The sequence below is a fragment of the Poeciliopsis prolifica genome, unplaced genomic scaffold, assembly GCF_027474105.1.
Source record: "Poeciliopsis prolifica strain line A6 unplaced genomic scaffold, Auburn_PproV2 SCAFFOLD103, whole genome shotgun sequence".
Taxonomy (NCBI): domain Eukaryota; kingdom Metazoa; phylum Chordata; class Actinopteri; order Cyprinodontiformes; family Poeciliidae; genus Poeciliopsis; species Poeciliopsis prolifica.
The window spans coordinates 120,455-132,704 of record NW_026562478.1 but is presented as its reverse complement, the minus strand read 5'-3'; the positions used below and the strand labels follow the sequence as shown (position 1 = coordinate 132,704).

At 41.2% G+C, this 12,250-nt stretch overlaps 1 protein-coding gene across 1 annotated transcript in view; it reads right to left on the bottom strand.

The window, feature by feature from the left end:
• Positions 1 to 12,250, bottom strand: part of ppip5k1a (diphosphoinositol pentakisphosphate kinase 1a) — a 52,044-nt gene that overhangs the window by 23,681 nt on the left and 16,113 nt on the right. The window contains exons 18-27 of the mRNA XM_055023534.1: positions 9,805 to 9,946; positions 9,497 to 9,720; positions 8,499 to 8,626; positions 8,293 to 8,407; positions 8,094 to 8,201; positions 7,563 to 7,691; positions 7,346 to 7,486; positions 7,058 to 7,148; positions 4,404 to 4,529; positions 1,234 to 1,290 (exon numbers count right to left, since the gene is read on the bottom strand). Coding sequence (XP_054879509.1) covers positions 1,234 to 1,290; positions 4,404 to 4,529; positions 7,058 to 7,148; positions 7,346 to 7,486; positions 7,563 to 7,691; positions 8,094 to 8,201; positions 8,293 to 8,407; positions 8,499 to 8,626; positions 9,497 to 9,720; positions 9,805 to 9,946 — 1,261 coding nt within the window. The remainder of the gene's footprint in view (positions 1 to 1,233; positions 1,291 to 4,403; positions 4,530 to 7,057; positions 7,149 to 7,345; positions 7,487 to 7,562; positions 7,692 to 8,093; positions 8,202 to 8,292; positions 8,408 to 8,498; positions 8,627 to 9,496; positions 9,721 to 9,804; positions 9,947 to 12,250) is intronic.

Here is a 12,250-nt window from a genome sequence, read left to right as displayed (position 1 = left end):
AATCTGAAACGCCTGCACTACTCTGTGCAAATGAGCAGATACTTTCACTTTCTACACAGCATACATCTACAGACTGATCTGAGTGATTCGGAGCCCACATGCCAAACACTGTAGGAGTTCGCTCAGATACGCGTGAAAGAGAAAAATGGCAGTTTTGATTCAAAATGGCCGACTTCGTGTTTGGTTTGGGAGATGGCTCCAGGAGACGTTTTGGTCGGTCCTGCCATGATACACATATGCAACAACTTTCATGATTGTATGTCAAAGCTTGGCTTTATAGATTTCTAGGGGGCGCTGTGGAGAGATTAGGCCACGGCCGCCAGATACTGGACTGGATTAGGACCAATCCTAGTCAGTTTGGTGCAGCTCAACTCATAACTGTGAAAGTTGGAGACAAATGTACGGCAATGGCGAGCCCTCTGACTTCGCCATGGCCACACCTTACAGCAAAAACTCTTTGTGCTTTAAAAAAAACGCGAGACCAACTTGTTATCATCCTTCTGACACAAACTCATCCTGATAAGGTCAAGAGGGTCAGAGATGGAGCTTTCCAAGAAAAAAAAAAGATTTTCTGTTTTGAGAGGGCGTGGCTTTGATGATGTCACCATATGTCCACATATTATTTACGGTTATCTAACATGGATGCCTCATACCAAATTTGGTGCAAATCAGTGTTTCCATATGAAAGTTATAGAGTTTTGTTTGATTCTGCCACTTGGGTTTTATCAAGACCATCAAAACGTTTTGATAACTTTTAATCCCTCATTACTAAACTGCATGCTGAGTGAAAATGAACCAGATAGCTTAGCTTAAAATCCCTGGCAGGAGTTCGCGAAAGCTCGAGTTGCATAAATGTGAAAAATGGCTGAATTTGCCCTTTGACTCAAAATGGCCACCTCCCTGTACATTTTAGGACACACATCCAAGAGAGCTTTTTCCTAATCTGGGACGATCTACCAACCTACCAGGCTTCATATCTCCGCGATATACTGCTTGGCATGAACTCCATTAAAAACCTTTAATGGGACAATTGCGACAAAATTTTGCAAATTTGTGAAAAAGCTTAGGCTCCAAATCTACAACCTCTGGCTAAAAAGAATAATAATAAGACGAGAACAATTAATTAAGATCCACCAGGCCTTTGTAGCGCTTTTGCTGCTCGGGCCTCAGTAAATATTGAGATGAGTCCAGAGAAACGAATGAAAATCCAGCTCTACCTGGCAACTTTCTCACCTGCTCCCTGTTTCTTTGCCTTCTCAATTCTCCTGGCCTCATCTCTTCTACTTTGTTCTATTAGTTAAAAAACAAAAATACATTATATTAAAATGCTGTGTCTTATGTATCTAAATCTGCACAAAATACCAATATATAGCATTATTCTGAGTAAATATTGACATATTTACATAGGAATGAGTGAATGAGAATCAAGGCTAAGATATAAATGTGTACTGTCTTTTTCACAACATCAAATGGGACTCAAATGTTGTTAGAATATTTTAAAGACATTTAAAATTAAGAGAACATATGAAGATTCAAAATAACTGATATCTGAGACCTTATAAACCCACTGTGCATAACAAATTCACATTAGTTTAACTTGCACCTGAATTTGGATATTTCAGCTTGAAACAACCAGATTTCCAAAGTTACCTGGTTGGACATCTGCACACACACACACTCAAGTTAAATGGAAGGTCCCTAATCACAAACGATGCTTCAATGGCTGTGTTTCCATTAGAAAGGTTTGCAGAAATTTATCAATATTCCGCTGATGTCAAAAAATACAATTTCAAAATCCAGTGTTTCCATTAAAATCCCCTTTTGAAAAACTTTGTTCACAAAATAAGACAACAAAAAACAGGTTGTATCCAATCACTTCCTGTCGTCTTCTTTGTTATTTCTGCCAGTAGTAACTTATGCTGGTTGATCATGTGGAAAAAAGTGTCTCCATTGCAGTTGTGCTAAATACACAAGCTTGGATACTAAAAACCCATGTCAGTTGTTTTATTGAGTTAAGTGTGTTTCCATAGGCAAATTTATTTTCATAATCCCAATCTGCACAATTTGAAGATCAATGCAAACGCAGCTCCTGCTGCAAAGTACAGAGGTATTCCTGAATCTGCTAAATATCAGTTGTGCCAAACTTGAACTCCTCCAGAAAGTTAAAAAGCAAACAAAAACCTCAAATAATCCACTTTATTTTCAATGCCATAGTCCCATCTAAACCAATGCATGAAATATTTCCATCATCACCAGTAAAAACAGGGAAAAAGCTGCAGTCTGAATCTGATGTCATGCAAATAAGCTTCCAAAGTGCATGCACAGTATGCAGAACAGAAGAAACAGGAATATTGGTTTTATGACTGCTGTTGTTTTTAAAATTTCAACTCTCATGGTGGCAGTAAATACAGTGTCTATAAAGAGTATTCACCTTTTTGAATGTTTTATCCTTCTACTGCTGTTAAAATCACTCATGATCAACAAGATTTGACTTTTCTGACAAAAAAAAATCACAAAAAAATAATTTAAGGTTGATTTCTACAAAATATTGACAGAGTGGCAATTAGAATCCACTGTTGAAGAAAACTCAGATCATGGATTGATTTGAGTTTGCCTGGAATAAAGTTATTTGGGCTGACGACATCGAAATTGAGCTTTCTGGCCATCAGACAAGACAGTGAAGCATGGCAGGGGTAGCATCATGCTGTGGGGGAACGTATCAGCCACAAAATCAGGGAAAATCCTGAAATACTGAGAACTACGGCTTCCGAGAACATTTATTTTCCAGCTGAAGCTACATGGAGATGTTTTGAACACAGCAAGATGGAGGTTCTGGAGTGGTCTAGTCAAAGCCCAGACCTGTCAGAGCTTAGCAGGAAGAATGGAGGAAAACTGCAGCGTACAGATGAGACCGACTGATCCACACAGACTTTATGCAATTTATTATTTTAATACATATTTTTACTTAATTATTATTATTTTGTAGTAATCAGGTTTCACATTTGAGATTAAATGTGTTTTTTGTTTTGTATTTTTTGAATATTTTATTAATCATGATTTTTATGAGCTGTAAAAAGGATAAAACATGTAAGGGTGCGAATACTTTTTAAAGACGCCGTGCATATTGTGCAGATGTAATGTTCCTGCCATATCGCCCAGCCTGACTGTAGAGACCTGAGAGACAACATGAGGATGAGATGACGAATGAAAGCTCACCGGTGCAGCTTCATGCATCCAGGAGGAGAAATAAATTGGCCTACATTTTAATAAAAAAGTGTGCACTCAGCTGTAAATATTACAGTGCATTTACAAGGAAAACATCAAACCTATCAATCAGCCTCACATTTACTGGGAAGCACTTTATTCGAAGGAGTGTGCATAAAACATAAACACTGTCATAACTGTGGCTTCACAGGTAATGAGCAGGAAGGAGTTTTTATGAATGTTAATGACGGTTGTCATGAAGTGTCATTTGGTAAATAATCACATTTTAATGCACATTTTTACTGCAACTTTACCTCAAAAGTGTCATTAATGCCTGAGTGAAGGTGTTTGTGCAGTAAACTATTTTGTTTGTGCCACTATCATTTTAATATATTAACTTTTCTAGAGGTCATGAAAGGTCAACCATGCTCCTCACTTTACACACATCCAATAAAGTTGCTAAAGTTGCAAACATTTGTGCTACTTTTGTGCAGCTTGAAGATATTAAGGAAAGTTTAAAGGTCAAAAGGTTTGATAGAATTTGTAAACATGAGTTGGGGGAGTGGTCGACCTCTGATGACCAGCGGAAACTTTTTTATTAATATATTTAAAATGATAGCAGAACAAATGAACATTTTTAAGGCACAAATGTAGCACAAACAACATTTTGACAATGTGGGAGGCTGGTTGACCCTTTCACCTAATATCTCCAAAGCACAGCAGCACAAAGGAACATTTTGCTGCACAAACATTTGTCATTATTTTGTGTCATTATTACACTGAGGTGTCATTATGTTTGTTAGATTTGGGAAATGACACTTCATGACAACATTCATGAAGACTCCTCCATGTTGATGGCAGCGGTTATGTCACATTTATCAAAATGTCATGTCAGTCTTGCACACACCATCCTGTAAAGCAACTCGATTTCTAACTCAGCCAGCAAGGGGAAAGAATAGGTGAGGAGGGTAAAATGGTGACGAGAATGAAAACGAACTGAAACTTTCTACCACAAAACAAAAAATGAATGAAAGTGATGAACATGTATGAGAGTCCATCACACGTGACGCAGTGGATGGTAACTTCCTGCTCTAATGATGAACTGTGTGGCGTATTTCTGCGAGCCGGGCTCGTGTGTCTGATCTACTGTTGGCCTCTGTGCAGGTTGGTGAGGAAGCGCGGCGGTCTCAGACACATACCGTCTTTGTAGGACAGACCGGCGGTGGAGTATTTTTTGCGGTTTGCACGTGCGTAGTCCTGCAGGTTAGGGGCGCTAGAGGAGCCACCGAGGACGGTGGTGCTGAAGAGTCCGGCGCACTGAGAGCCTGCGAGGGTTAGTGACCGGAACATAAGCATGCTGTTACTCAAACAGCTCACCAGCAGGAGAGAGACAGAGACAGAAACTGACAAGCAGAAACAAAGACTGGAGGTTTTTAAACTGGCTAAGATGAATTTGGACCTTGTTAGATCTTCAAATGAAGCAAATACAACAGAAGAACCTTTGATATTAATACAAAAACTTTCAGAACCACGGTATCTGTGTGTTTCTACCCAAATGTAAGACTTTTTTATGCCACTTTGAATTAAATTAAAAAGAACCTATCCTGCAAAATTCACATTTTGGACGTCTTTTCACTTCCATTTTGGTTTCCACTGCTTGTAAAAACAATATAAGTGCTTAAAAAACCCACCCAGACATTTTTTTAATAATAATTTAATGTTTTTTTGGTTTCTTGAAAATGAGCAGACTCAAAATCTTTCTTAATGTAACACTAAAAATCACCAGGCATTGCCCTGTTGCCTAGCAACCCCAGCCTGTTGCCTAGCAACCCCAGCCTGTTACCTAGCAACCCCATCAAAGCCCAGCTTGTTACCTAGCAACCCCATCAAAGCCCACCCCTTTACCTAGCAACCAAGTGGAGCATCTGCACATTTGGTCAGCTGGTTTTACCTACATTTGTCTCCAGAAAGCTTTGGTAGATCGGAGATGTTGATTCCCAGCTGCTCTGTTTAAGCCGCTCTAATCTGATTCCAGTCCGTTTGACTACAAAGTCAAACGGTTCAGTTTGAGAGGATAAACTGTCTAAATCATTCCTTACGGAAGCCATTTTTGCAAATTGTGTCATTTTTCTGTAAATGTTTCTGAATATCTCGTTAAAAGCGACTCGGTGCTGCCCTCTTTGGGTTGAGTGGTGGTTACTGCAGTTGAATTCTCCCATTGGCTCCAACGGTGTGGCTGGGTTGATGTCTGCATCTGAGTCACCACCAGACACGCCCCCTGGTGGTGACTCAGATGAATAACGAGCATTTATCGAAAGCGTTTCTTCTCACCTTGTATTCACTTCATTTTTAAACCTCTAAGGACCAGTTCAAGTTTTTATTTCCAAAACCTTCTCTTTGTAAAAACCTTCAATTTAAAAATTGCTATTATTGTCTTTTCCCCTTATCATTTGAATGTGTCAGAATTAGCATCGCCATGCAAACAGAGGGCAGAGAAGGAGAGAAGAGCCAGTATGAAGGACGAAACGACCAAAACCTGAATATTTATTTGTGATACTTCAGGCAGTTCAGACTGCAGCACAGGGAGGGGAGAAAAGTTCTGATGGTTCTGATTAGAAAGACACCAAAATGATCCACAGAAGTACAGATAGACATTAAGAAGTGTTTCGGAAGGACTGTAAACTCAAACTGTGGCATTTCCTCCCGAAAAAACAAACCAAAGTTCTGAACAGGTGCGTCTCAATAAATTAGAGTACCGATGAAAAGTTCTGTTAGGTTGGTGCCAAGTCCTGGATGGAAACCCAAATCATTACAAACATAAAGCAACCTGGAATTTTTTATCACAGCTTTTCCTTCCACTCAACTTTCTATTTATATTAAGGCTGGGTGGCTGAGCAAACAACTGAATTTGAAGAAATTAGCTGGACACGTTAGATCTCAATAACTAGAAGCTTTTTTAATAAAACAACTTTTTTTTGGTAATTTTTAGACAAAGTAAAACTGCATCTTTAGTCGGGAAATAGTACAACATTATTCTCCTAATTAAACGAAAATACTCACAGCATGACCTTTACACTGCATCGTACAACTAGCAGGAGGGAACATTAAAATAAAAGCCACTTTTTAAAAAAATAATTTGTCACATGAAAAAACTATATTAAAATTAGAAGTGGTATGAAAAGATAAATTATTTTATTCCCCAGCCTTAATTTAAACGCTTGGATCCAGCAAAGCTTCATTAGCATCAACATTTTGCAACTTATTGAAGTGAATTCTGCATTCATTTCGGTATTTAAACAAACATTTAAAATGAGTCTGTTGAATAAAGTCTGTCTATCTATCTATCTATCTATCTATCTATCTATCTATCTATCTATCTATCTATCTATCTATCTATCTATCTATCTATCTATCTATCTATCTATCTATTCTATCTATCTATCTATCTATCTATCTATCTATCTATCTATCTATCTATCTATCTATCTATCTATCTATCTATCTATCTATCTATCTATCTATCTATCTATCTATCTATCTATCTATCTATCTATCTATCTATCTATCTATCTATCTATCTATCTATCAATCTATCTATCAATCCATCTATCTATCTATAACTAATTAATCTAATTTACTGAGACGTACATGTTGATTTCTGGTTAAATCTGAACCACAGACAGTTTGAAGTTCTACTTTCTTACTTTTTTTCTTCTAAACTTGCAGGCAAAGTTCAAAGGTCACGCTACGGAAATGCTCAACCTGCACTCCAAACATAAACATAAATAAAGGGAGCCGGTTGATGATGTGTTTCTTTTGTTGTGTTTTGGTTTGATGTTTTTTCTCCACCTACCTAAGCCGCTTTGCTTCATCTCTGGAGACTGACGTGAGATGGAGAAGAGACGGTAGCTGCCGACTTTAGAGGAGGAGGTTTCTGAGAGGACCTGTAGGGGGTCAGAGGGCAGCGTGATGTAGCGGCATCAAATTCATAGAGGAAAAACTGCAGCTGCATAGAATAAACCAATTTCACTCAAAAGCAAAAGAATGTGACGTGACCTTAAGTTTTCAGACTGAAAAATAGAACTAAATAGCCGTTAGAACAAAAATTGGTGGCTCCGCTCCTTCCTGGGTTCAGCCTCACCTCCATTGATCCGGTTTTGTGATTGCGAATGAGCGGCGACCGCTTCTGAATGGTGATCGGCTCCGACGTGGGAACGGCGCGGTCCGTTTCGTCTCGCGACAGGTCCTCCAGACTGCCACGGTCCTCCTTTTTCTGCCCGTTCTGAGGAACACGACGGACACAGCTGGAGCCTCGGCGTCCTCCACTTGGGGACGTTTTTAAGCTTCACGGTGTTTACCTGTCGCAGCACCTCTGATGAGGCGGGCCTGAAGCCGAACCCGTGCGGCGCGTGCTCGTCCTCCTCCAAGCCCTTAACACCAGGGCTGAAGTGGAGCTCCACGTGGAACCGCTCCTCAGAGGAAATGTCCTTCAGGCAGACAATGTTTGAGACATTTAAGCCTTGATTATTCAGTTTTTAATCTGTTTGTTACAGACATGCTGCGTGTTATTGTTCACATCTGGAAATGTCACAACGCTGGAGGTCAAAAAGACGATTCTAACTCTTGCTGCTGATACAGGAGAGCAATTTCATTGACAAAATGAAACCTGCAGTTGAAGGTAACATTAAGGTTCTGAAGTACAGAACCTTCAGTCCATAACAGTTTTCTGTTTTCAGGCTTGATGTTTATTTTGTGATTATTAATAAGTGATCGCTGTGGTGGATTAGCTGCTGCTGCTGCTATCCGCTAATCTAACACAGCGGTAGTTTATTAGCTCATTTGAACCCCTGCTCAACAATGATCCGTCTCATAAAGCATCAGTAACTCACTTTATTGTTGTCTTCGTAGAGCATGATGACAATCTGCGTCATGTAGTTGAGTTCGGAGACCTCCTTGATGTAATCCATGGCGCGTTTCCACTGCTGGTCCTTTTCTTCCTGTCAGACGCAAACAGAGAAAATATCACCCTGACCGTCACGTCTTTTTATAAAAACACTCCAGAATCTGCAGGAATCGCTGTTTGCTTACATCGAGCAGGCCTCCATATCGGAAAATGCTGAGCAGGGAGTGGACGTGGCTCTCACTGGTGAAATATAACCGAGTCCTGACATGCCGGCCGGGTGACATCACGCCACGGGAATACCTGCAAACAGGAAGCAAAAAACAAAACAAAAACATGGCTACCTATGTTTACTCTCCGTTAAACATCTGTGATGAGTTAAAATTTGACTTACAGAGGATGAAGCTTGTTGACAAACTCGTCTCCGTGCGTCCTCTGCAGGTCAAGCTGGATCTTCCTGACCAGAGGGAGGCAGTAAGCGTAAGCTATGTCCAGCTTCTCATCTTTACTTATGCCGTATTCCTGCAAAAACACACACAAAAAATAAACTACTCAGGTGGCTCAATTCATTAACATTTCAGGGCTTCGCATCCAGAACGTGATGGATAAATATTTACAATTTCCCACAGATTAAAAACATATTCAAACAAAAGAACACCTAATTAAATATACAAATAACCAGTGGTGATAACCGCTAGTTGAAACGTTACCTGCACTAACTGAACATAAACAATAGTTCTGCTAATGCTAAAGCGCTATACCAACACCAGCAGAAGCTAATGCTAAACCTCTTTAAATGTTCAATGATGCTAATAAATATAGTTTTAATGTTTATATCTTGTCTTCTTTTGTTCATTTTGTACCTTTGCATATCTTATTTGAAATAAAGTTATTAGAACATATGGAAAGGATCGGAACTGTTGCACAAGCAAACTTCAATTTAAGAGTATGAACATAAATATCTAACTGCTGGACAAATGCAAAAGTTGATAAACAAACCTTCAACCACAATATCAAAGTTTATTCAACTGAAACTTTAAAAAATAAATTAGTGCTTTAGAATTTAGTCAGAAAAAGTAATTTAAGGGAAGTTAAGAGGTCTAAATGTTTTCAAAGTTAGCAACAAAGAATGAACCCTGCTATTAGTATGTTAGCGTAAGTGTGCCCAACATCTAAAATATTGTTAATCAAAAGAATAAAGGATATAAGCATCTGACAACACTGGTAAAAATATGGAAAAACTTTAAAGTAAAAAACATTTTGTCACATTTTGAACCAATCTGCAAATAGACCCCACCTATTTGCAGATGGGTTCATCATATATGACTAATTATTTATTATTAGAATATTTAATAAGAAAAGCAGCTCTAGGCTCCTTCGCTGTCCTCCCACCTGCGGGATGACGAGGTCGGCTAGCGCTCGTGACAGCCGGAACAACTCCTGCGTGTCCTGCAGGCCGAGCGTGGCGTTGTGAATGACGTCGTACTTCACGCAGTCGTAGATGTCAGGGATCTTGCTGATGTCGTAGCGGCTGTTCTTCATGCGGAAATCCTTCTCCAGCTTGGACCAGCGCTGCAGCATCAGCTCCAGAGTCTCGCTGTGGTACAGCTGCAGGTCTGGAGGCAGAAGAGAAAAACATCCTGGCAGCTGAAGAAACAGAGCCGGACACTTCAGGAACGGTTGATTTCATGTTTCTGTACCGGCAGACTTTGGGTCCTCCATTCTGGTGCGGATCTGAGAGGTGAGGCTCTGAATGAGCGCGTAGACCTGATCGCATGTGGCCACCGGGTTCTTCACCACTTTCATTGAATTCAAAAGAGAAGTAGCGCAGGTCGGGGCCAGCTGTAACAAAACAAAACAGACCAGGGTCATCAACAACGAGTATCACGAAACAAAACAAAACACGTCGCTTCACTAAACACACGTCTCTTGTTTTTTGAAGTAACAGATGCTTGGGTTCGACGTCGTCCAAACAGCCTCTTTTACAGGATTCATGTGACTTTCCTAGACTCTCCAAAATTCAATGTCATTTAGTTACAAATATAAAAAAAAAATTAAACCCAAACTGAACGAGAGACCTGGAAAGAAAGGACAGAGATACACAAAGAAGGAGTATCTCTCCCATTCCTCTAGCGCCAACCGGTTAGAAAAACAACAATCAGCACTCGTTTATGCACAACTAAGACAAAAAAAAAAATATATATATATATATATAAAAAAAAAAAAAATTCCCTTCTCACCCACCTTGGGTGGTTCTTATCCTCTGAGCTCGGGTCCTCTACCAGAGGCCTGGGAGCTTGAGGGTTCTGCGCAGTATCTTGGCTGTGCCAAGGACTGCACATTTCTGGACTGAGATGTCTGATGTTGTTCCTGGGATCTGTTGTAGCCACTGCTCCAGTTTGGGGGTTACTGCCCCGAGGGCCCCGATGACCACAGGCACCACTGTGGTCTTCACCTTCCAGGCCCTCTCCAGTTCTTCCCTGAGGCCCTGGTATTTCTCCAGTTTCTCGTGCTCCTTTTTCCTGATGTTGCAATCACTTGGTATTGCTACATCTACCACAACGGCTTTCCTCTGATGTTTATCCACTACGACAATGTCTGGTTGGTTCGCCATTACCATTTTGTCTGTCTGGATCTGGAAGTCCCACAGGATCTTAGCTCTGGCGTTCACCACCTTTGGGGGTGTTTCCCACTTTGATCTCGGGGTTTCCAGTCCATATTCTGCACAGATGTTTCTGTACACTATGCCTGCCACTTGGTTATGTCGCTCCATGTACGCTTTCCCTGCCAGTATCTTGCACCCTGCTGTGATGTGCTGGACTGTCTCAGGGCCTCCTTGCACAACCTACACCTTGGGTCTTGTCTGGTGTGGTAGATCTGGGCCTCTATTGCTCTGGTGTTTAGGGCCTGTTCCTGGGCGGCCAGGATGAGGGCCTCTGTGCTGTCCTTGAGTCCAGCTTTTTCCAGCCATTGGTAGGATTTACTGATATCAGCCACTTGGGTTATTTGCTGGTGGTACATCCCATGTAGGGGCTTGTCCTCCCATGATGGTATCTCTGGCACCTCAACCTCCGTTCCCTGTTGTCTGAGACATTCACTGAGCACATTGTCTGTTGAGGCTTTGTCCCTGATGTATTTATGGATCTTAGTTGTTTCGTCCTGGACAGTGGTTCTCACACTCACTAGTCCTCTGCCTCCGTCCTTGCGGCTCGTGTACAGTCTCAGGGTGCTGGATTTGGGATGGAACCCTCCATGCATTGTTAGTAGCTTTCTGGTCTTAATATCTGTGGCTTTTATCTCCTCCTTTGGCCAGCTAATTATTCCAGCAGGGTATCTGATTACTGGCAAGGCATAGCTGTTTATCGCACTGATTTTGTTCTTGCCATTGAGCTGGCTTCTCAGGACTTGCCTTATTTGTTGGAGGTATTTAGCTGTGGCTCCTTTCCTTGTGGTCTCATCGAGGTTGCCATTTGCTTGTGGTATACCTAGGTACTTGTAACTGTCCTCTATGTCTGCTATTGTTCCTTCTGGGAGTGAGACCCCTTCTGTGTGGATGACCTTCCCCCTCTTTGTGACCAGCCGACCACATTTCTCTAGTCCGAATGACATCCCAATGTCAGTGCTGTAGATCCTGGTGGTGTGGATCAGTGAGTCGATGTCTCGCTCACACTTGGCGTACAGCTTGATGTCATCCATGTAGAGTAGGTGACTGATATTGGCCCCATTTTTGAGTCTGTATCCGTAGCCAGTCTTGTTGATAACTTGGCTTGACTATGCAGAACAGTAGCGGGGACAGAGCATCTCCTTGGTATATGCCACATTTGATGGACACTTGTGCAAGTGGTTTGCAGTTGGCTTCAAGGGTGGTTTTCCACAGCCTCATCGAGTTTGCAATGAAGGCTCTCAGAATCCTGTTGATATTATACATCTCTAGGCATTCAATGATCCAAGTATGCGGCATTGAGTCATAGGCTTTCTTGTAATCAATCCAAGCCATGCACAGGTTGGTGTGTCGGGTTTTGCAGTCTCGGGCAACTGTGCGGTCTACGAGGAGTCGGTGTTTGGCTCCTCTGCTATTTACACCGATACCCTTCTGTGCCGTGCTCATGTGTTTATCCATGTGTTTGCTTATCTTCGCCGCTATGA